Consider the following 23,162-nt stretch of genomic DNA (forward strand, 5'->3'; position numbering starts at 1 on the left):
AAGACCTCGCACTTGCCCACGTTGAATTTCATCAGCCATTTCTTGGACCACTCTCCTAAACTGTCTAAATCTTTCTGCTGCCTCCCCACCTCCTCCATACTACCTGCCCCTCCACCTATCTTTGTATCATCGGCAAACTTAGCCAGAATGCCCCCAGTCCCGTCATCTAGATGATTAATAGATGAACTTATATGGACATCAGTTGAATGCTTGGACTTTGCAAAAATGAAACCTTCCCAAAGATTTCCAAGTATAGATGTGAAAAAGGCCATGAAAATGACTGCTGGCACCCATGAACACATCTCTTGACATGTCATTGTTTCTGGCGAATGGAGATCAGATTTAATACTGTTCCATCTGTGGCCCAATGTTTGCAATCCCGGCAGGTCTTGCTGCTGAACCATGTTTGTCTTTGTGGTAAATTTAACCCTCACCTTATGGCAGTGGGCCTGATGATCATGCCTGTACTCAACACCATATGGACCTCAAAGGTTAGCACAGCAGACCCAAAGCCCTATCTGGCAATATGAGGCTTCATTAGTAATATTTCTGGTCAGTGTTAATAAATAGAAAGAAATGACCCCATTGATAACGACCAGTACCAGGTTTCTTCATGAGGTAGATGCTGAGAATCATAATTTCATTTGTTGCGATGCCTATGCAATGCTCTCTCTCTCATTTCTCCATGTTATTTGCCTCTCCACCATCGTCTTCCAGTAGCTCGATCTGAGGAAGAGCTACCGAGTGGTTGAGAATCAACTTCTTGACTCGCAAGCTGTGGTGGTCCCTTAAAGTGGACTGAAGACAATATTTATCCATATCGTTCTTGCAAATTCAAGCTAACAACTAGCCCTTAAAATTCTATGGACCACCAACATCAAGGTCAGAAAGAAGAAGAAAAAAGAGCCATTTATTTGATTGCACTTGTAGAGATCACTCACTATTCTTTCCTGATATCTTCAATTCAAGGATCCAAAGTCTCCAAGTAGCTACCTGCATACTCCTGTTCTGAAGTCAGCCCAGATGTTGCATAGCTTGTGAATGCCAGCCTTGCTAAATTTCACCTCAGCCACAGGAGGTTATGGGGCAGATAGAACTGACATCTTCACCCTAAACAAGATGAACCAAATGGAGACAGACAGCAGTTATTTCAGTTGTAGTCCCTACATGATGGCTCTTAGCTCAGAACCCAAATCCTGTTCACTGGACTGGGAGTCTAAAGTATAAGAAATATGGGTTGGAAGTTTTAGAATATCAGAGAATAGTCTATTTAGTCCTTTAAAGCTCTTTAATTCTCCTATATTGGCTCCAAGTATTCCTTAAATGTCCCAAATATGTTTTCCACTGTGATCTCACTGCCAAGTTGCTCAGGCATTTCAGGGGTCCCATGAAAGTTTAGGATGTAAACTCATATCTCTGAGTTCCCTCATGCTGAATTTATGATCTTACTGAAGGTGCCTTTGCTAAGAAGCCGTTTGGAAGAGGGCCTAGGCCCAGACTACCATAATAACAAACGGTTTCCTAAACTTATTACCCAGTAATTTGCTGCATCGATGGGCTTAATTGTATCACAGTTTCTCTTAGATTGTAGGAAAAAGCCATTTCACCATCTTTTGATGAAAATGGGGAACCTGATCACAAGGCACTTAATAATGTGGGTGCCCATCAACTAATTAATTCAATCATACAGAAGGACCCACCCCACAGTTCTGAATTTTCAATGCATTCAGCAGAGATTTTACAAAACTCTTGGAACAAACTGAAGCTAATACTAACTTCCCACCTCGAGGTTAAATAAAGCCCTCCTTTGACTTCCTTTTCACCTAGAACCAACACTTATTCTAAACGTGGACTAATGTCAGTTCACCAAAACCTTCCTCTTGTGGGTTCCATCTTCACTCCAGCCATTGAGTCCTCGATGCCATCTGCACCCAAATTGGAGTTGAGGATATCTTTTTGGCAGCAGATTGGGAGAAGATCATGTCAAACTGGGGTCTGGGGAACCGGTCATCGGGAATTATATTGCAAGTAGGACCTCTGCCTTGCCCAAAATTCAATGGCTTCTCCTGGCCCGTTCACCTTGAGAGATTCCATGCTGATGCCTTTGCCAACAGAAATCAGAGGCAGCAGGTTTAAAACTTGTTTTAATTATGTCAGCTAATGGACCTCGCTGGTGTCTCAGCTCAGGATATGGTCGTCGGAGAGTTTCCCTGCAGCCATTTCTTTAATGTTGATAACAGATGCCTTCAGACAAGACTACAGAGCTCGGAAATCTTGAACCCAACCCAGGTGGCCTCCCAACTGGATTCTAACTTTGAGCGGTATTAGAACAAAGAACAAAACAGCACATAAACAGGCCCTTCAGCCCTCCAAAGCTGTACCGGTCATGATACCACCCTTGGCCAAAACCAAGGGCCATTGTTGACTCCCCATCTGCCACACTCTTGCTCAGCGCTCAAACTAGACAACATGATTTAAGGTCAAGTGATATGTCGGCAAATGGGATGAAAACTGATTGCATCTGGATGTGGCATTTATTGTTCCCTGGCCTAAGAAACATGCTGCGATGACATGAAAGTGGACTGCAGCCAGACCGAAACCAAATGAGAAGGTCACCCAATGTAGTTGGTTCAATTTGCAGGACACAGATATATACCAAAAGGATTTCCTTCCATTGTCAGAGAATCTATCAACTATTTTTGTTCAAACGCAAATTAAGTTGGAGGCTGGATGAACTCTTTTAGTGTAAACACATGATCCTGCAAAGTATCCTTTTTGTGTTTAGGGCAGAAGTAACCAATATGGGAATTATTCCACTGACCACACACAAACCACATTATGAACTCCCCATATTCGATCTGCAAAGGAAGGTTTTTGAGAAGCTTCTCCTCATCACCAAAAGAACTAAGGAGACCTCCAGAATATATCTAACTTTACACCCCCATCATTAATCTTTGACCAGTTGCATTTCCATGACTCCCAGCAAAGCAAGCACAATTTAGTTACTTATCCATGTAGCTCTCAATCCCATTCCTAAGTACAGACTTTTAAAAAAAAAAAAAAAAAAAATGTTATTAATCAACATTGCATTAACAGCTTTAACTGAGAGCCGTTTCCAAAGATCTTTTGTTGTTTGGGGATTACAGGAAGAAATATTTTGAGTTGTACCTGGACTCCTTGTCTTGGAAGTTCTGTGTTCTAACCTTTATGCCAAATTAAGCCTTTTGTCTCCATTATCCATTCCTCTTGACTTTTTTTTAAAACCCAGACGATCTCTCCTGAATCCTATCCAATGTATAGTCATATGGAATTAAACATAGGGTACTAGCAATTACACAAATAGAATAAATGCGGCTTCGCTAAATATTAAATTAACCTTTAGTTTCAGTTCCTTGCAATACATTCCAGTTCATTATTCACCTCTGATGAATTCTTCATATTCAGTAGATAACATGAATGAAAGTTCCACATCCCTACATCGTTAAAAAAATCCTTTCAATTCTGCATGCTTGTAGAAGTCTCAAATTTTTGTTTGTTAGTTTGTTTTTTACAGCACAGAAGGAGGCCATTCAGCCCATCGTGTCTGCACCGGCACCCAAAGGAGCAACCGAGTTAGTCCCATTACCCCAGCCCTACCTCCGTAGCCAACTCTCTAAGTAAAGAGGTTTCTCCTCATCTCACTCCTAGCTCTCATGCTGACCATCTTGAAATTGTGTCCCCTAGTCACTGACATACTAACTAGTGGAAACAGAATATTCTTCTTTACCCTGTCAAAATTGTTCAGAATTTTGAACACCTCAATAAGGTCACCTCTTAATCTTCTTTGTTGCAAGGAGAACAAGCCCAATTTCTCCAATCTTTCCTTGTATCTAAAATTCCTCATTCCTGGTATCATTCTAGTGAATCTCCTCTGCGCTCTCCCCAGGGCTTTAACATCCTTCCTTAAATAAGGTGCCCAGAACTGAACACAATACTCCAAATGTGGTCAGACCAATGATTTGTAGAGATGTCGCATCACTTCCTTGCTATTATACTCCATGCCTCTATTTATAAACCCAAGGATGCTATAAGTCTTAACAATTGTTTCAACTTGCTGGCCACCTTCAGAAAATTATGCGCTTGACCCCTGAGGTCCCTCAGCTCCTGTGCTCCCCTCAAAGTTGTACCATTGAGCCGATAATGTCTCCCCATGTTTCTTCTACCAAAATGTATGACCTCACATTTCTCTGCATTGAAGTTCATCTGCCCATTTGGCCAACTTGTCAATGTCCCGCTGAAGTCGCTCAGCGTCAACCTCACAATTCACTGTTCTCCCTAGCTTAGTATCATCTGCAAATTACAAATTTTGCCCTCAACACCCACTTCTAAATCATTTATATAAATCAGAAAAAGCAAGGATTCCAACACTGAGCACTGGGGAACACCACTTTCAGCTCGTGTCCAGTCTGAGAATTGCCCATCTGCACCTACCCTCTGTTTCCTATCTCTTAGCCAACTTCTAATCCATGCTGCCAAGGACCCATCAATCCCATACATTTTTAATTTGCTAACCAACCTGCCATGTGGCACTGTACACGATTCCCACAAATGTGTATAACCTTACATTTACACTAAAATCTATTACATTAGTTGCATCTACTTAGTTGGCCCTGATTTTACTGGATGGAAAGAAGACATTATCAACAAATAAATTAGAAATGTCCCTCATCTTAGAATAGTATTAACAAAGAGGAAACCCAGACCATAATCTAATAGTATGAGCACAGGAGACAAAAAGCAGACGCAATAATTGAACTGACAACTTAGAGCAGACACCTGTGAAAATCCCTTTGTCAGACTTGACAAACTAGCTTTCTGTGAGAAACAGTTTTCAATTCAAGCAAATACTTATTAATCATTGTATATAGTACCTCCCAGACTTTGTGCTGCATAAGATAACTTTTGTTTGAACGCAGAAAGCTTCTGCTCGATGAAATGTCTGTGGAGAAGCATGGTTTTTTGAGAACAAGACCTTGTTTCCTGAAGATTTACTTTTTACTCATTTTTTGCTTCAGCAGCTTGTACTATTGAGTGAAAAAAGTCTGACTATTCGCATTTAATATCTCTTGGTACCTTGAGTCTTCAACACCTAGAATTCTTTATGGAGAATTATCTTTTCCCCACTGTGCCCATTTGTTTGTCCATATGACATTCTCACAAGGTCAAATTTTTATTCTGAAAAAACTGCTTCCTCACAATTGTTGAATCTTCTCCCCTTCCCCTCTCTCCTTTTTAGACATACATTGAATTTACAGTGCAGAAGGAGGTCATTCGGCCCATCGAGTCTGCACCGGCTCTTGGAAAGAGCACCCTACCCAAAGTCAACACCTCCACCCTATCCCCATAACACAGTAACCCCACCCAACACTAAGGACAATTTTGGACACTAAGGGCAATTTATCATGGCCAATCCACCTAACCTGCACATCTTTGGACTGTGGGAGGAAACCGGAGCACCCGGAGGAAACCCACGCACACACGGGGAGAACGTGCAGACTCAGCACAGACAGTGGCCCAAGCCGGAATCGAACCTGGGACCCTGGAGCTGTGAAGCAATTGTGCTATCCACAATGCTACCATGCTGCCCTTTTTGCCCAAGGGTTGTGAATTATGTCTCCATAATGCCCAAATATTACAATGGGACAAAGAGAAGAGGCGGGCCCCAAGAACTGTCTCAGCTGGTGCAGCATTGTACCCATGCCACTGGCATCATTAATCTGAACTAACTGGCTCATCCTTTTTCTCTTCAGGCACTAGTTACTGAGCAGCAGTGTTTTATTAGACACTGTGGGCCTGGGTAGGGTATTCTTTCAGAGGGTCGCTGCAGACCAATGGGTCAAATGGCCTTCTGCAGTGTAGGGATTCTATGGATGTGGTCACTCAGGGCTCTGGGCCTCGTTCTAAATTCTTCCCAACGTTCACCTCACATCGTCGCCTGAAGCAGAGCTCACTGCACTTTCATCTGCTCTATCAAAGGAACAGGAGTACAATAGACCTTCCAGCCTGTTCTGTTAGTCATGTTTGATCAACCCCTAAACTCCATTTACCCATCTTTGATCCGTATCTCTTGATACCATGGCCGAACAAATGTCTATTGATTTTCAGTCTTGAAATTTCAGTCGTACCAGCATCCCTGTATCTTTTGGGAGCAGCCGTCCGGATTTCTACAACACTACCCAATGTGCGAATGAGTATTTCTGAATTTCATTCCTTAATGATTTGGCTGTAAATTTAAGATTCTGCATACTTTTGTTCTGGATTCCCTTGCCAGAGGAAGTAGGTTCTTTTTACTTGCCGTGTCGAGCTGTTTTGTCATTTCAAACATCTTGATTTGTTCACCTCACAGCCTTCGATGCTCAAGAGATTACCAGTCAAGTTTATGCAACTTACCCTCATAAGTGAACCCTTGAATACCTGGTGCCATTCTAGTGAATCAGTGCTGCACCCCTCCACGGTCTAAATATCATTCCTGCGGTGCAGTCCCCCAAAACAGAATGCAGTACTCAACCCGCTATCCGTCCAAGACTGTACAAACCTGTCCCATAATTTTCTCTTTTTTACGATCCAGTCATTTTGAGATTAAAAAAACAATATTTAATTTGCCTTTTTGATTGCTTTTTGTATCTGTTAACTTTTGTGTATGTGGGTACTCAAATCCCTTTGCTCCCTAGAATTCCTAGTTTCTCACCATTTCATAAACACTCTGACTTGCTTTGGGGCCCAAAGTGGATAACCACGCTTCCCTACATTGAACTTTATTTGCCACACTTGACAGACAGTTAATCTGTCTCTGTCCCCATTGTAACTTCTTGCTCCCACCTACACTACTGACTATGCCTCCCAACTCAGTGTCATCTAAACTGGATTTGTATTTTCCATTGACATATCCAGTAACCATTCTTCACCTGGGTGGCGTAGTGGCTAGCACATGCAAGGATTTTACTCTCCTTGTAACCTTAGTCCCAGACATTTGCTTGTTTCCATTTCCTTTCTTTGAGGTGTACATCACCTCGACTGCTGCAGAGACTGCATCTTTTCATTTATTTTTGAAGTTAAGCACACCCAATGCTGTATTGCCGAAGGTGGTGTTAGACTTTACAAGTCTGCATGTGTTTTCACGCTGTAAAACTGAGAAGAACATGATGTGCATCACTTGGCTGCTGAAGCTCCCATGGGAATTAATGCAGATTCTGGACCTTTTGTGGTCTGTTCTTGGACCACATTCATTGTGATAAATGTATGCGATGGATTACAGTAAGTACTGCTAATATTTTATAGCCTTTATGCTCATTGGCTACACTAAAGTCTCGGCTGTAAGCCACAAGTATATTGTGGCTTTGTTTTTAATTGCCAAACACGAAACAAGAAAGCTCTCAATGTGATTGAAATAATAGCCTGTGTATAATAGCTCATAAAATTAAAGACTGCAGACTGAGGCACCTGATCACAGGCTTTTCTGTTGAGCCATCAACATTGCCCTTCATCTGGCAAGTCCTCTTATCAATTTTAAAGGCTTGTCAAGTTATTTGCCTTCTGACGTTGGGAGAAAGTTGCACTGCAGCCAGGAGCGAACAGATAATCCTTCTCCAACCTCCCCTGGTGCCCTCTCCCTTCCTGAAGGCAGTGTCTCACACTGGATGAGGTTATGGCTGTGGGCAGGGCCCCATAGGTACCAGCAGCCCCCTGGAACCTCCCTCAGTCCAACTGATCCAAGAAAGAATGTTGGTAATGAAAGATTTGAAGATGGCCATAGTTTGCCTGGCAAGCTGAGTGCAGATATAATCGTGGTTGTGTCAAGATGAGGGGTGGGGAAGTGGTCCTAACTATAGATATATTTAAAAAAGCTTGGTTGTGGGAAGAGAAGTGAAAGAATAGTAAAGGCATTAATGTGTAAATTTTGGTGTCGAAACTGAATAAAATAACATAACCTGAAGAAAAATTTTAGAGCCCTCTGTCCACAAGCTTCAAGTACATTTTAATACAAACTGCTTCTGTGCATCACATTTGTTTTTTGACTGCTTATATAAAAAAAACTATCCTCTAGTGTTGTGTTGACTTTTGATGTCTTGTGATTCAATGTTATATGTATATTAAAAAAAAGAAAATTGGATTTTTTTTGTCTGGAATGTATTACAATTTTTCTCTTGCCATTTTTGTGTAACATTTACAGAATCAGTGTTACATCCTGCGCTGCCAAGGTAATGTGCCATTACTCTAAGGCTGTCCTTATTTGCTCAGTATGTTGATTTCTCTTGAAAACAAAATGTGTTTGCACTTTCTAAATCATTGTGGAGGGAGGGCAATGGGTCACTCAAAATCGAAAACATTTGTGATTCTTTCAGCAGCTAAAGAGAGGAGTGAAAGGCGAGAGCGAGAATAGATTTTCCGCAAAACAGAACATTAGAACATACAGTGCGGAAGGAGGCCATTTGGCCCATCGAGTCTGCACTGACCCACTGAAGCCCTCATTTCCACCCTATCCCCGTAACCCAATAAGCCCTCCTAACCTTTTTGGTCACTAAGGGCAATTTATCATGGCCAATCCACCTAACCTGCACGTCTTTGGACTGTGGGAGGAAACCGGAGCACCCGGAGGAAACCCACGCAGACACGAGGAGAACGTGCAGACTCCGCACAGACAGTGACCCAAGCGGGAAATCTAACCTGGGACCCTGGCACTATGAAGCCACAGTGCTATTCACTTGTGCTACCGTGCTGCCATTCTCTCAACACTCAGCAGGTCAGGTCGCATCTGTGCAAAGAGGTCACAGGATTACCGTTCTCGGCCAATGGTCTCGTGTCAGAATCCTTCAACTCTACCTTCCTCTCTCCACAGATGCTGCCTGATCAGCTGAGTGTTCGCAGCATTTCTGTTTTTAAAAGCAGCATTTAGCAACACCATTTTGTCTAACAGTATAACTGATACGGTACAGGCACCACTGCCCATTAGTGGCTAATGTGGGAGAGGAGAGAGACCGTTGCTAACCTAAGTCAGCCTGCATTCACCAAGACTGGGAAAATCTGGTTTAAAGACAATCGTCTGGGTTGCCAGCCTTAGCAGAGTTTATTTTTTGGGTGCTGCTAGTTGTTAAAGACTGCCAGCCTCACTCTTGCTAGACTGGAGTAACGTTAAACCAGGCATTAGCTCTTCAAAGCACTGTAAGGCCTGTGGTGGATTTGCCAGGATCCTGTACCTGCATTACCAGTCTGGCACTTTAAAAAAATTAATTCAGGGGATATGGGCGGCACTGGCTAGGCAGCATTTATTGCCCATCCCTAATTGCCCTTGAGAAGGTGGTGGTGAGCTTGAACCGCTGCAGTCCATGTGGTGTGAGTACACCCACAGTGCTGTTAGAGAGGGAGTTCCAGGATTTTGACTTGCACCTATCACGAAGCTAGTGATCTTCACCTGTAATGGTAATTGGCTTCACTTTAAAGTTTGATAGTAACTGAAATTATTTCGATCTGAGAGTAGGTGGAGAGAAACTTTCCCTTGGTGGAGGGGTCTCCAGATTGGGGGCATAACCTTAAATTTAGAAGTCGGTCATCCAGGCATGATATCAGTAAATCTTTCACCATACAAAGGGTAATCGAAAAAAACTTATGGCTGGGTCAATTGATAATTTCAGTTTCTGTTGGGCAAGGAAGATGCAGATCAGCTACAGATCTAATTGAATGACCAAACAGGTTTGAGGGGCTGACCGGCTGCCTTTTGTTCCTACATTTCTAATGATTCTTTCTGTAACCGATCTTATTCAAGGTTTCACAGCTTTATCAATTGTCACCTGGGCACAGACACTTCAATCCAAGAGCGCATTGAAGGCAATTAGTAAGGTTTCATTTCTCCCCCCCCATTAATAATTATTTTGTTAAATGTTTTGATCAGGACTTTGAGATTCTGTCATCTGCAACTGCTGACCGCCACCTAACCTCCATCAGATATGACTACAACATTTAAAAACCTGCTATCACTAAATCCTGCTACCATAATGTAAGTTAGTAAGAGCACAAAGGTTCTAGCGGAGTCTTCACCAAAGAAGTATCGTGCATATTGACAGATGGTACTGTATCTTTAACACTTGTGTACCAGGACTGCAGCTTCTTGGCCTGAACTTGATCGTAAAAGTGGCCCTGTTGGAAATTTAACATCTTATGCTCCACTAATTAACCGTGATCAAACTTTAGCCTTGACCGAGACTTCTGCCCAGTGTTAACCTTAAACATATGTATTTGTATTTTTTTTTTCTTGAATTACTTTGTCTAAGTACCAGAGAACTGGAAAGACAGTAACTTTAAAGCCTGCTCTTCTTGCATACATTCTGAGGGAAAATTAGTTTCTTGTTGCAAATGGCTTTCAGAATGGAAAAGCGTTACTTCTTATTGCAGGTATATTAATCTGGAACGCTCGCTATCAACTTTGGATTAGAGTGTCTGTGACCTACGTTGTAAAATGATGAACACAATTTTAGGTGGTGTCACTGGAGTCAATTTAAGTAATCTAGGTGGCACATCCATGTTGTTTAATTGCATTGACTCCGGAGATCATAATTCCTGACTATTTTCAATAAAGCGGACAGAGCAACAATGAAAGCCACTCTGCAGTAGTTGTTTTTTGAGGGGAGAAAGTGGGTGTTAATGAAGATGACGTTCTAAATGCTCCCCTAATCCACTGTACTAAATGCAAACTCTGCTTTCATGTGAAATTTGTTGTGCGTTACTAAAAGCTTTTGTCATTCTCGCTTGTTATGGATTCTTCATTTTTTTAAACTACTTGCTCCGGAAGGTTTCTCAATTCCAGATTTGCTTCCTGCACTGTTAGCATCTGGAAATGTCGACAGTCATGGTCCAGTTAATGCCATTTCTCTGCAGTATTGGCATTGTGCTCAGTGAAGGTTAGTGCGTTGGCCCCGCACCCATTTCCGGCCGCCTGTCCTTTCGATACGTACAATTCCATTTGTGTGACCCTCAACAGCCCTTAAATGGGTTTAATTAATGAATGCACAGAATTGTAGAGAATGATGGCAACTTTATTTAATCATAACCAGTTAATCTTGAAGAGTCATTGATTCCCTCTGTCTCACTATTAAGTTTCCAGTACAGCATTTTACTTTGGAGAGTTCTTACTTAAACCCTTGTCATTTTTGGTAATCAATCATGCCCAATTGACTCTCAGTAAATTGAGTGTTATGGTATGTCTTGCTTATCCAGCAGGTGGAGCTCCTCTCTGAGGAGCAGTGTTGTAGTGTGATGGAACTTACCTTGGGGAAAGCTGGAGACACTTGTAGGACACAACAAAAATACAGCCTTTTCAGAAGGTCAACTTAAGTCTGTAGTAGCACATTTACATTAATTTACTCTAAGAATATACCGAATTTGGTTGTCTTGCTAGAGACCAATTCATAGAAGTAGATGCAGGACTGATATACCTTGGGACTTTCAGTACATCACCAAAAACAAACGTGTGTTTTGTAAGGTTTGACACAAAGTGTGCCAGAAGTTAAATTTTGCAGTGTTGGGGTGGGGAAAATCTTGCAAAGTTTGTGACTTAAAAAACTGGGCATGATGAGAATTTAATTGTAAATAATAAAAGTAAGCAAGGCTTTTATTTTCTCCCTGTACATCGCCATTTTCTCCCTGTACATCACCAGGCTAGGGGCTAGTTTAGCTCAGTGGGCTAGACAGCTGGTTTGTGATGCAGAACAAGGCCAGCAGCGCGGGTTCAATTCCCGTACCAGCTGAGAATTCTGAATTCTCCCTCCGTGTACCCAAACAGGCGCCGGAATGTGGCGACTTGCGGGATTTTCACAGTAACTTGATGGCAGTGTTAATGTAAGCCTACCTGTGACAAAAATTGTTTATTTATTTATTTTTATTTATTATACTCAAACTGCTGCATGTTGTAAAATTCATTGTTCAGTGTTTGAGCCAGTACATGACTGGAAGCCAACCAAAAGAGCATTTGTTCGCCAGAAAGCAAGTAGAATTGGAATAATTGCTTGCTTTTTAAACATTCACTGCACCATGAAAATATCCAAACCAAATAACACATGAAAATTTAAAATTGCCCCTCTTCCATAAGGAGAATTAAAGTCCAAACCTGTTGGACTTTAACCTGGTGTTGTAAGACTTCGTACTGTCCATAAGGAGAAGGTAACCCCTGGCAGTAATCGCACATTGCATACAAATCTGAAGTCTCAACAAGTATCTTTTCATCAAATCACCAAATAAACTCTCCTATGATTAAAATATTTCACTAATAAGAGAGTGAAACCTTCATGGTTTTTTTAAAAAGTTGTCTCCAGAACCTGATGGTGTTCAAAGCTTCAGTCCCAGTGCATCTGGAGCAACTTGCTCAATTTTCAGTGGGAACCGGTGGGTGGTCGTAGAGTAGCATTTGAGCTCCTGGATTAAGCAGCCCCACTCCCCCATCCATCAGAAATGGAACATAAGGCCACAGCACCCCACTGGAAAAATCTGGATCCCAGGACATTAATGGGATTTATGGGTTAAACATAATGCAGTCATCGGCCCAGTGCATGAAGAGCAGTTTTGTGTGATTGACAGACCTTTTGAAGGGCAGTTGTTTGAACTAACTATTTTTTTCTTTTTCTTTCATATTTTTAAACATCCTTCCAAACCCTGACATTAAAAATGATCCCTACCTCTGTGCCTGAATTCGTCACGCCCTTTCATATTCTTTTTCAAACCATCCTTCCCAAAAAAATGGATTCTTTCAACGGAACAGAACGACAAAGCCAGCTCCACATCTGGATGGGTAGGTCACGTCGTCATTTTGTTGTCCAGAGGTGTTGTGACTTTATTGAGGTGCATATGACTTGTAGTCCAAACTGTCCTCTTTTAATTTGGTTGCCAAACTTTCCTGCTGTAACTCCAGTGCCAGCTAATGATGGTGGTATTGCTGCTGAGGCCTTCCTGGTTTTTATGACTTGGTTTGCTCACTGTCTTGCCCGGTTGAACTAACAGAATGGCTAACCATTTTTAAAAGCGCTCCCTTTTTGTTACCTGGAAAACCCTGGACTCGATGATCAGGCATTCTACGATAATGACTAGCATCAATGTTAGCAGGGAGACTACTCGATTTAAAAAAAAATGGGAATTATCCGACTCACCTCTGGTACCCATACATATTGCTGCAGTAGATTCACATTTGAAAACAAACAATTATTTCTATATCTGCTCTTGTGTATCAAAGTGATATATTTCCTAGACCTGGAGTCTGTGTTCAATTAGAGATTTGGTAGAACCATGTTTTAATGGCACTGCATCCCATCTCCAAAGAGTTTAAGCCTCATGGTGGCAAATTAATTTTATTCATCCCAATCTTTTAATATTAATTCATATTCAATATAATTCCTGTTGCTGTGTAGGAACCTTAATGCAAGCTCCCGTTTCAACTCTGATTTTTAGTGTACATGTCGTCTTCGGTCAAGTAATAACTGGCTTTGACACCATAAAGGAAATAGAAAACCTGAAGACAGATGCTGCCAGCCGACCATATGCAGATGTTCGAATCATTGACTGTGGAGAGTTTGTCCCAAAGTCTGCAAGTCATGGTGAGTTTTTTTGTTGACCTAGATCTTGGTGTGCACCCTGGCTGCTGCCCTGACTAACTCCAGCAGTGATATCCTGGGGCTATGATGATTAACTTTTGACAGAGGAATGGGCCACAGATGCAGGCCTTGCCAGAGATGCACACATCCCATAAAATAGTACGAAAAAAACTGTGCTATCTTCCTGTGTCTGACACCACCCATTAGAGGACACTCCCTTAGCCCCGCCCCTGGACCCGGATTGACATTAGTTATACTCGAGCTCCTGAGTTGTGAACTTAATCGAATGCTGTCAAGCATAGTGAATGCCACATTTCCTTGGCACTTGTCTTTTGTGTCCAAGCTTGGGTTAAGATTGTGTTGAGCTTTGGAGCCACATTGTCCTGGCAAAACACAAACCGGTTCATTGGTCTAGGGCTAAGATTCCCGCTTCGGGGGTTGTGCTCCACAAATTTGAGGGGTCCCGATTCAAATCCCATACGAGCCCTTTGATGTTGTTTCTGGGGGGCGGCACAGTAGCGCAGTGGTTAGCACTGCTGGGTCACTGTCTGTGCGGAGTCTGCACATTCTCCCCGTGTCTGCGTGGGTTTCCTCCGGGTGCTCCGGTTTCCTCTCTCAAGTCCCAAAGACGTGCTGTTGGGTGATTTGGACATTCTGAATTCTCCCTCAGTGTATCCGAACTAGGGGCTTTTCACAGTAACTTCATTGCAGTGTTAATATAAGCCTACTTGTGACAATAATAAAGATTATAAAAAAAGATTTGTAGTGATGTAGTGATGCTGAAGGGAGGGAAATGCGTGAGACAGAGTCAGAAACAATTTGGGGATACAGGATGTGGAGGAGAATATGGTGATAGAGAGGAGAAAGGCATCTAGATTACTCAGAAGGATGAACATTTTAAATCTGAGCTCTTCAGGAACCAATGTAGGTCAGCAAGGAGAGATGAATGAGACTTAGTTTGAGATGTGATATAGGCACCAGTGTTTTGCATAAGGTGAAGTTTCCGTGGGGTGGTTGCCTCGGAGAATTTAAATCTAATGGAGCCCGGAGGTAACATGGGAATGGATGCTGGTTTCAGTCTGATAACCTAATATACAAGCGTTGGTGGAAAGTATTACCAAGGAAGTAAGCGGCTTCAAGACTGATATTGATTGATTTCTGCATCAAGGGATATGGGGATAGTGCAAGTAAATGGTGGTGAGTTAGAAGATCAGCCATAACTTCATGGAGTCAGAGTTTTATAGCACTGAATGAGGCCCTTCGGCCCAGAATGTCTGTGCCAGCCATCAAGCATCTTTCTAGCCAGATCCCATTTTCCAGCACCTGGTCTGTAGCCTTGCATGCTATGGTGGTTCAAGGGATCATCTAAATGCTTCTTGAATGTGGTGAAGGTTCCTGTTTCGACCACCCTTTCAGGCAGCGAGTTCCAGATTCCCACCACCCTCTGGGTGAAAAGGTTTTTCCTCAAATTCCCTCTAAATATCTTGCCCATTACCTTAAATCTATACCCTCTAGTTATTAACCCCATTACTAAGGAGAATACTTCCTTTCTATCTACACCATCTATGGCCCTCATAATTTTGTACAGCACACCTCATGCTACAGTCCAAAGATGTGCTGGTTGGGTGGGTTACGGGGATAGGGCAGGGGTGTGGGCCTAGGTAAGGTGCTCTTTCAAAGGGTCGGTACAGACTCGATGGGCTATATAGCTTCCTTCTACACTAAGAATTCTATCTTCTTCCTATCTAACCAGCCTGTCTTATCGTGTCCTGTAATCTAAAGCTTTCCTCCTTGCTATTTACCATTGAATGACCCATCGGGCTCGAAGGGCTGAATGGCCTACTATTATTTCTTATGTTTTTTCTGTAGTGGAGAAGTTACGGGTTAGGAAATTGGTCTGGGGCCACATGGGATGCTGTGGTTGTGAATGGCATGGATTACCCTGGGACAATACCAGAACAATAACTTTCAATTCCACATTTGTTAATTGAATTCAGATTCCACCAGAGCTGCCTTGGTGTGATTTGAGCCCATGTCTCCAGAGCATTAGCCTGGGCCTCTGGAGTGCTACCCCAGCGACATAACCACTATGCCACCACCTACTCTCAGATAGATACGGTTATAGCTCCATAATAGTGCATAACATACGAACACACAAGAAGAGCAGACGTAGATCATTCAGCCCCTTCAGCCTGCTCCATTATTGAATAAGATCATGGCTGATCTGTTTGTGTTTAAAGTTCTAGTTCCCATCCACCCCCAATACCTTTTGATTCCCTTACCTAACAAGAATCCATCTACCTCCGTCTTTAAAATATCCAGTGACCCTGGCTCCACTACCTTCTGAGGCCGAGTTCCAAAGTCTCACAACCATCTCAGAAAAAAGTTCTCCACGTCTCTGTCCTAAAAACGTGACCCCTAATTTTAAAACTGTGCCCCCTGGTCCTGGACTCACCCACGAAAGGAAATATCTTTTCCACGTCCACCTTGGCAGCACCGTTCAGGATCTTCAATCAAGAAAGATTTGAAAAGGGTTGGGAAAATGGATTAAGAGGGATAGCTCTTCCATCAAGCCAGCCTGGGGGCGATGGCCCTAATGGTCATCTCCTGTACTGTAATATTCTGTCACTTCTGATGTTACAATTCCAGAGAAGACCGTCCGTGATTTAGAGCCAAGGAACGTTCAACGGCCACTCCACACTGTTTTGGCTGGCGCTTGAGTGTAACTTATCGTGTATGCAGAAGTACATTTACATGAGGCAGTTCTGTGTATTTCATATCTTTCAGTGACAGAACGCAAGAAAAAAGTCACTGCCTCTTACTCCTCACACGAATCAGAGACTAGTTCCGATTCTTCAACATCTTCCAAGTCCTCAGAGTCTGAAACAGAGGCCGAAGAAGAAAGAGAAAGGAGGAGGAAACGCAAAAGGAAGATGAGAAGCAAACATTCAAAAAGACGGAAAGAGACCAGAAGCAAAAAGAGAAAAATATCTTCCAGCCAAAAGAGGTGCAGTGAAATCTTTCTATAATCCATGAATGTGTATGTTTTATAATTGAATTATATTGGAGTAATTTCCGAACTGTTGTTTTACCTCTGAAATGTAGACTAGTCTGGGGAAACAGGAAATAGGAATAGGTGTAGGCCATTCAGCCTACTCCTGTTTTTTTCTGGCCAAGTTGTATTCCTCTTCCTTGGATCTAACACTATCTCCAATTTCCCTTGCAACCCATGGTTTGGTCACCTTTCACGTTTTACTTTTGCGGCAGATAGGATTAAACAATTGTTGCAGCTCACCCATGTGCTCTTTGAATGTTTGCCATTGCCTATCCACCGCCATCCATTTAAGTAACATTTCCCAATCCGCCGTAGCCAACTCATGCCTCATACCATCGTAGTTTCCTTTATTAAGATTCAGGAGCGTAGTCTCAGAATCAACTACGTCACTCACCATCTTGATGAAGAATTCTACCATATTATGGTCGCTCATCCCTAAGGGGCCTTGCACAATTAAATTGCCAATTATTCCTTTCTGATTACACAATACCCAGTCTAGGGTATATTTATGCCAGCTGTTTCAAGGCAGCCTATAATGCTGTATTCCTGTAAAATCAACCGTTAGCAAAAATAGAAAGGGAGATTGAACGAGAGGGTCCCTGATTCTAAAATCTGTCCCAAATGAAGGTCAATTATCTTTTTATAACTTGAGTGGTTTGTATAGAGTGACCATGTGTTGTGCGTGGCTTCAAACAAGACTTACAGACTGACATGGAGTGCATTGCTGACAGACTGCTGCATTATGGGAGGCGTCAGCCTTCAGCCTTTATCTGTCTAACTTTTCCAGTCGTTTGGATGCATGTTAAAACTCCCACAGCACTGCTAAAGGGGGGGCACGGTAACACAGTGGTTAGCACAGTTGCTTCACAGCTCCAGAGTCCCAGGTTCGAATACCGGCTTGGGTCACTGTCTGTGCGGAGTCTCCTCCCACAGTCCAAAGATGTACAGGTTAGGTGGATTGGCCGTGTTAAATTGCCCGTAGTGTCCAAAAAGATTGGGTGGGATGGGTTGCGGGGATAGGGTGGGAGTGTGGGATTAGGTAGGGTGCTCTTTCCAATAAGGGCCGGTGCAGACTCGATGGGCTGAATGGCCTCCTTCTGCATTGTAAATTCTATAAAAGGAGAGTTCTCCTGGTGTACAAATCAACATTCCTGCGTTCAATCAGTTAACTGTCCATCAATCTCGCTGCTGTTTGTTGGATCTTGCTTTCTGGACAGACTGCCCCTTAATACCAGGGACTCCATTTCAGACTACTGTATTTTATCTGAAGTGTTTTGAGTTATTCTGCGAAATGTGACGTGCCGTATAAATGCAAGCTTACTTTCTTCGTTCATCTGATCCAAGACCATTACTGGTTTGGAATTCTGAGTTGCTTTATTGAAGAATAAATGTGCTCAGAATTTAGCTGAAATAATGAGGTGTGGTGCACTAAAAACATCTCAGCTGAGACAACAATGGAAATGATGGGCTACCACAATGAAGGAGGAGATGTTAAACATGGAGAGAACCTTGGTTCGACCACGCTTTAACCTGTTAAATGACCTATTTCTGCACTTTAGTACTAAGTAATACTGTATTTCAGAAGCGTTGAGATGAGCACTTGAAGCCCCATAGCATAACCAGGCTGTGAACCAAGTGCAGGAAAATGGGATTAGAATAGATAGGTATTTTTGCTGCCTACGGCGCTGAGGACCCGGGTTCGAATCCCGGCCCTGGGTCACTGTCCGTGTCGGGTTTGCACATTCTCCCCGTGTCTGCATGGGTTTCACCCCACAACCCAAATATGTGCAAGTTAGGTGGATTGGCCACGCTAAATTGCCCTTAATTGGAAAAAATAATTGGGTACTCTAAATATATTTATTTAAAAAAAAGAATAGATAGGTATTTGATGACCGACATAAACATAACTAGCCGAAGGGCCTCTTTCTGTGCATTAGAACTCTCTGACTCAATGCTAGTCAAGATTCTTGGGTGGCATGATGGCACAGTGGTTAGCACTGCTGCCTCACAGCTCCAGGGACCTGGGGGTTTACACTTTCTCCCCGTGTCTGCGTGGGTTTCATCTGGGTGCTCTGGTTTCCTCCCACAGTCCATAGAAGTGCAGGTTAGGTGGATTGGCCAAGCTAAATTTCCCCTTGGTGTCCAAAACGTTAGGAGGGGTTACTGGGTTATGGGGATAGCGTGGAGGCGTGGGCTTGAGTGGGGTGCTCTTTCCAATGGCCGATGAAGACTCCACGGCATGAATGGCCTCCTTCTGCACTGTAAATTCTATGAGACCCAGAAGCTCCTTTAATGCAGTAGAGGTGGCCCATCAGCTGCTGTCGACAAACAGTTTCTTGATATAAGGCTTTCAGAAGGACATTCTAGCAAGATAATAGACTATTAAATACACATTTTTATTTAGCACCTTATCATGGAGAACTGTCATAGCTCTTGACACCATGAGTTTTGCCGTTCTAGGGACAGGGGAGAAGGCATCTAACCTTAAAAAGAGAAAATAGTAATTTGCTGTCCGTGTTTTTTTCCACTCAAATGCGACATATCGATTCTTGATCGAAAGTACCATTTTTTATACCCTTAGGGCAAAAGCAAAATGCTCCAGGTTCTGGGAATCTGAAATCTATTCCATTCTCCTCATTGCCCCGTATCCATCATATTTGTTCTGACGAGCCACCCTCTGTTCATAGAATTTTACAGTGCAGAAGGAGGCCATTCGGCCCATCGAGTCTGCACCGGCTCTTGGAAAGAGCACCCTACCCAAGGTTAACACCTTCACCCTATCCCCATAACCCAGTAACCCCACCCAACACCAAGGGCAATTTTGGACACTAAGGGCAATTTATCATGGCCAATCCACCTAACCTGCACATCTTTGGACTGTGGGAGGAAACCGGAGCACCCGGAGGAAACCCACGCAGACACGGGGAGGATGTGCAGACTCCGCACAGACAGTGACCCAAGCCGGAATCGAACCTGGGACCCTGGAGCTGTGAAGCAATTGTGCTATCCACAGTGCTACCGTGCTGCCCTTGCTCTACCGTGCTCTGTTCTAGTGTTTACGATAGTTTATCCCCTCTCTTCAACTGAGGATTCCCTTCCACTGTGGTTGACAGGGCCCCCAACCATGTTCATTCAGTTTCCATTGTCCTCCCTCCAAGAACTACAATAGGATTCCCCATATCTTCATCTTCACTCCACCGGCCTCCACTTTAAATTGATCATCATCTGCCATTTTCATCACCAAGTGAGATTCCACCACAATACATGAATTTCCGTCCCTACCGTTCCAGCATTTGAAAGGTATTGTTTCCTCTGCAACACTTCCACTCCTCTCCACCTGCCAGGGCAAAGCAGGCTACTTGATTGGCACTTCACCTATCACCTAAACATTCACTCCCTCCACCATCTATACAGAGTGGTAGCACTGTGTACCATTATCATGGTGCACTGCAGCAACTCACCAAGGCTCTTTCGACAACACCATCCAAACCCAACACCCGTCTCATCTAGAAGGAAAGGGACAGCAGATGCATGGGAATACCAATAATTGTCAGCTCCCCTCCGAGCTCCACGCTGGCTTAGAAATATATTGCCACTGTCGCTGAGTCAAAATCCTGGAATACCCTTCCCAGCCGGCAGCACCGTGGAATTACCCGTACTGCGGATAGTTCAAGATGACAGCTTACCTCCACCTTCTCAAGGGAATTTGGGGATGAGCGAGAAATGCTGACCTTACCAGTGACACTCGCATGCCATGAAAGAGTTTTTTAAAAAGCGCAAATGCAACACTTGCCCTTTTACCTCCTCCCTCTCGGTTCTCCAGGGTCACAAACACTCCTTCAAGGTGAAACCGAGATTTACTTGTCCTCCTTTCAATATATTATAATACATTAACTGCTCACGGTATAGTCCAAATATTGGGGAAACCAAACACAGATTCAGTAACCTCTTTGTGGAACGCAAGTATAAGTAAGCTTCCAGTTACCTGCAATTTTAATTTTCCACTCTGGAATCTTTGCCTTCGCCCTGTTCTGATGGAACTTAACATAAGCCCAAGGAATTGTACCTCATCTTTCGCCTTGGAACTTCACAGCTTTCTGGACTCAACATGGAAGTTTTAACAATTTCAGATCATAACCTCTGACCCCATTTTTTTCATGCAAGTTGTTGGTAATTATTCTGCTTTCCCAGTCTTACCTCAAGACCAATCTTTTGTTTCATTGCTCGTTCAATTACCATGCCCATTTGCCTTGCGTCTTCATCCCTTTTGTTTTTTAATCTCTCCTACCGTCCACCCTAATTGTAGACATTGTCTTTTATTCTTTTCCCCCTCCACTCTATTTCCCTGTCTTTCTATTTGCTAAAATCCTGTTGTATCTCCTTTTTTCCAGTTTTCATGAAAGGTAATTGGGTTAACTGTTTTTCTCTCCACAATTGCTGCCACATCTGCTGAGTATTTCTTGCATTTTCTGTTTTCTATCCCCTTAAAAATTTCCTGTGGATTTTTCTACAACAACCAATTTGCTTAAAGAAACATTCATTTGTCGATATAGTCATAGATTTAATGCTATGAGGAATCGTAGCATCAAGTAATGCATTTTGATAGCTATTTATTTATTCCTTGTGAAATGGTCTCTGGGGTGAGCACAGTAAGAAGTCTTACAACACCAGGTTAAAGTCCAACAGGTTTGTTTCAAACACTAGCTTTCTCACCTGAGGAAGGAGCAGTGCTCCGAAAGTTAGTGTTTGAAACAAACCTGTTGGACTTTAACCTGGTGTTGTAAGACTTCTTACTGTGCTCACCCCAATCCAACGCCGGCATCTCCACATCAGGTCTCTGGGATGTATTTGAATGCACTTGAATGCACCTATTTACTGGTAACTCTCATGTGTTTCATGAGCTTCAGTTTGTTTTTCTTGCTCCAGCAGCCACAATGGTGTGCGCGAAGAGGATGATAAAGACCGAGAATCAAACCCAAAGCGACAGAAACTGTCGGTAAGGCCCGAAGAGATTCCTCCAGTACCAGAGAACAGATTTTTGCTCAGGCGGGATTTGCCAAAACCAGAAACTGAACTGTGAGTGAACTGTAAAGGCACTGCTGTAAATGGTGCCACTATTTTTTTAAACAAATATTAACAAATAAATTGTATTGCTTTGCATCAATATTTACTAACCCAACATCCAAAGAACTTGGCAAATTCAATTATAATTGGTGAACATGATTTACTTGTTAGAATTTTATTTAATTTATTAGCCGGAAACATTCTTAATAAGATTTTCCCAACCAGGGAAGTTTTTCCATTTTCGCTTTCTTGTGCATGCATCTAATCAGTACGATGGAATCCATTATTAAAGCAGTCTTAGCAGAACATTTGAAAACTCATAATGCAATCGAGCAGAATGGATGCAATCGAGCAGAATGGGCATTGTTTTATGAGGGGGAAATAGTGTTTAGCAGATTTGTTCTTTTCAGTTCGTAACATAAGGGTAGGTAAAGGAGAACCAGTAGATGTAGTGTATTTGGATTTCCAAAAAGCATTCAATAAGGTGCCATATAAAAGGGTACTGCAACAGATGTGTTCATTTGTTGCAGTACCTTTTTATGTACGCTTTGGCAGTAAGAATAGAAAAGCTGAGTGTTACTTTAATCAGTGTTTTGCAAACTGTTTTTCCTGGGACCCACTTTTGCCAACCGCTCAACCTTCGCACATACGTCAGGTTCGTGTACCTTTGATGCAAATGGGGAACCTGCTTGGTCCTCACGATCCCGCTCCAACCAGGTTCACAGGAGGAGATGGCAATGAGCATATGAGGTGCAGACTTCAGCGAATTCCTTTGTGCCGTCTTCCATCTTTGTGAGAACGGAAAATCTAACCTCATACATGTAGGTCGTCGTGAAGGGCAATAGCAAATATGTACTTGTTTTACTCCGCACCGGATACTCCTGCTGACAGCCTCATGGACTTTTGGTTTGTTTTTAATGTGCCATCACAGGTCAGATACAGTAGTGTAGTCTTTTCATTTGGAGTCAGCTTTAAGTTAATAACTGACTCTGTTGTCTCAACCTCCAAGGGAATTTTTCACCCACTACTACTGTTTCAAAATCTGAAACTCCTCTCATTAGCCAGTACTTGTCTGCATATAGCACACATGGGCTTTGCATTAGCACAAGTGGCAAAACCATACCTCGAAATCCTCTTTATACTGCTTTGCTCCCGAGTTTGGTTTCTTCTTTGTCGGCTGTTAACCAGAGGCCCTGGAGCTCTGTACGGAGCTAACACTAGCACTGCTCTGTCCTGCCCTGGACCCTCCTGAGCAGATTCAGATGTGAGATCATGGCCAGTAGGTACTCTGCCTAGGTGTCTCTGGCCGTCTCTTACTTGTAAAAAAAATTATTCATCTTCACATTCCTCTTGCCTTGTTTGCCAGCAGCTAGAAAATGGAAGAAGCTCTGCTCTGTGATTTGGCGCCTGAAGCACATACATAGAGGGCGCTT

At 42.8% G+C, this 23,162-nt stretch overlaps 1 protein-coding gene across 9 annotated transcripts in view; it reads left to right on the forward strand.

Annotated features, from left to right (window-relative positions):
- Positions 1-23,162, forward strand: part of nktr (natural killer cell triggering receptor) — a 306,045-nt gene that overhangs the window by 169,842 nt on the left and 113,041 nt on the right. For 5 of the 9 annotated variants that reach the window (XM_072508090.1, XM_072508092.1, XM_072508095.1 and 2 more), the window contains 4 exons: positions 12,785-12,814; positions 13,468-13,613; positions 16,398-16,617; positions 21,592-21,741. In XM_072508090.1, the coding sequence (XP_072364191.1) occupies positions 12,785-12,814; positions 13,468-13,613; positions 16,398-16,617; positions 21,592-21,741 (546 nt within the window). Of the gene's footprint in view, positions 1-8,209; positions 8,238-12,784; positions 12,815-13,467; positions 13,614-16,397; positions 16,618-21,591; positions 21,742-23,162 lie in introns of all 9 variants that reach the window. The other 4 variants (XM_072508094.1, XM_072508097.1, XM_072508093.1 and 1 more) reach the window with 3 other exon arrangements.

The sequence above is a fragment of the Scyliorhinus torazame genome, chromosome 6, assembly GCF_047496885.1.
Source record: "Scyliorhinus torazame isolate Kashiwa2021f chromosome 6, sScyTor2.1, whole genome shotgun sequence".
NCBI lineage: Eukaryota > Metazoa > Chordata > Chondrichthyes > Carcharhiniformes > Scyliorhinidae > Scyliorhinus > Scyliorhinus torazame.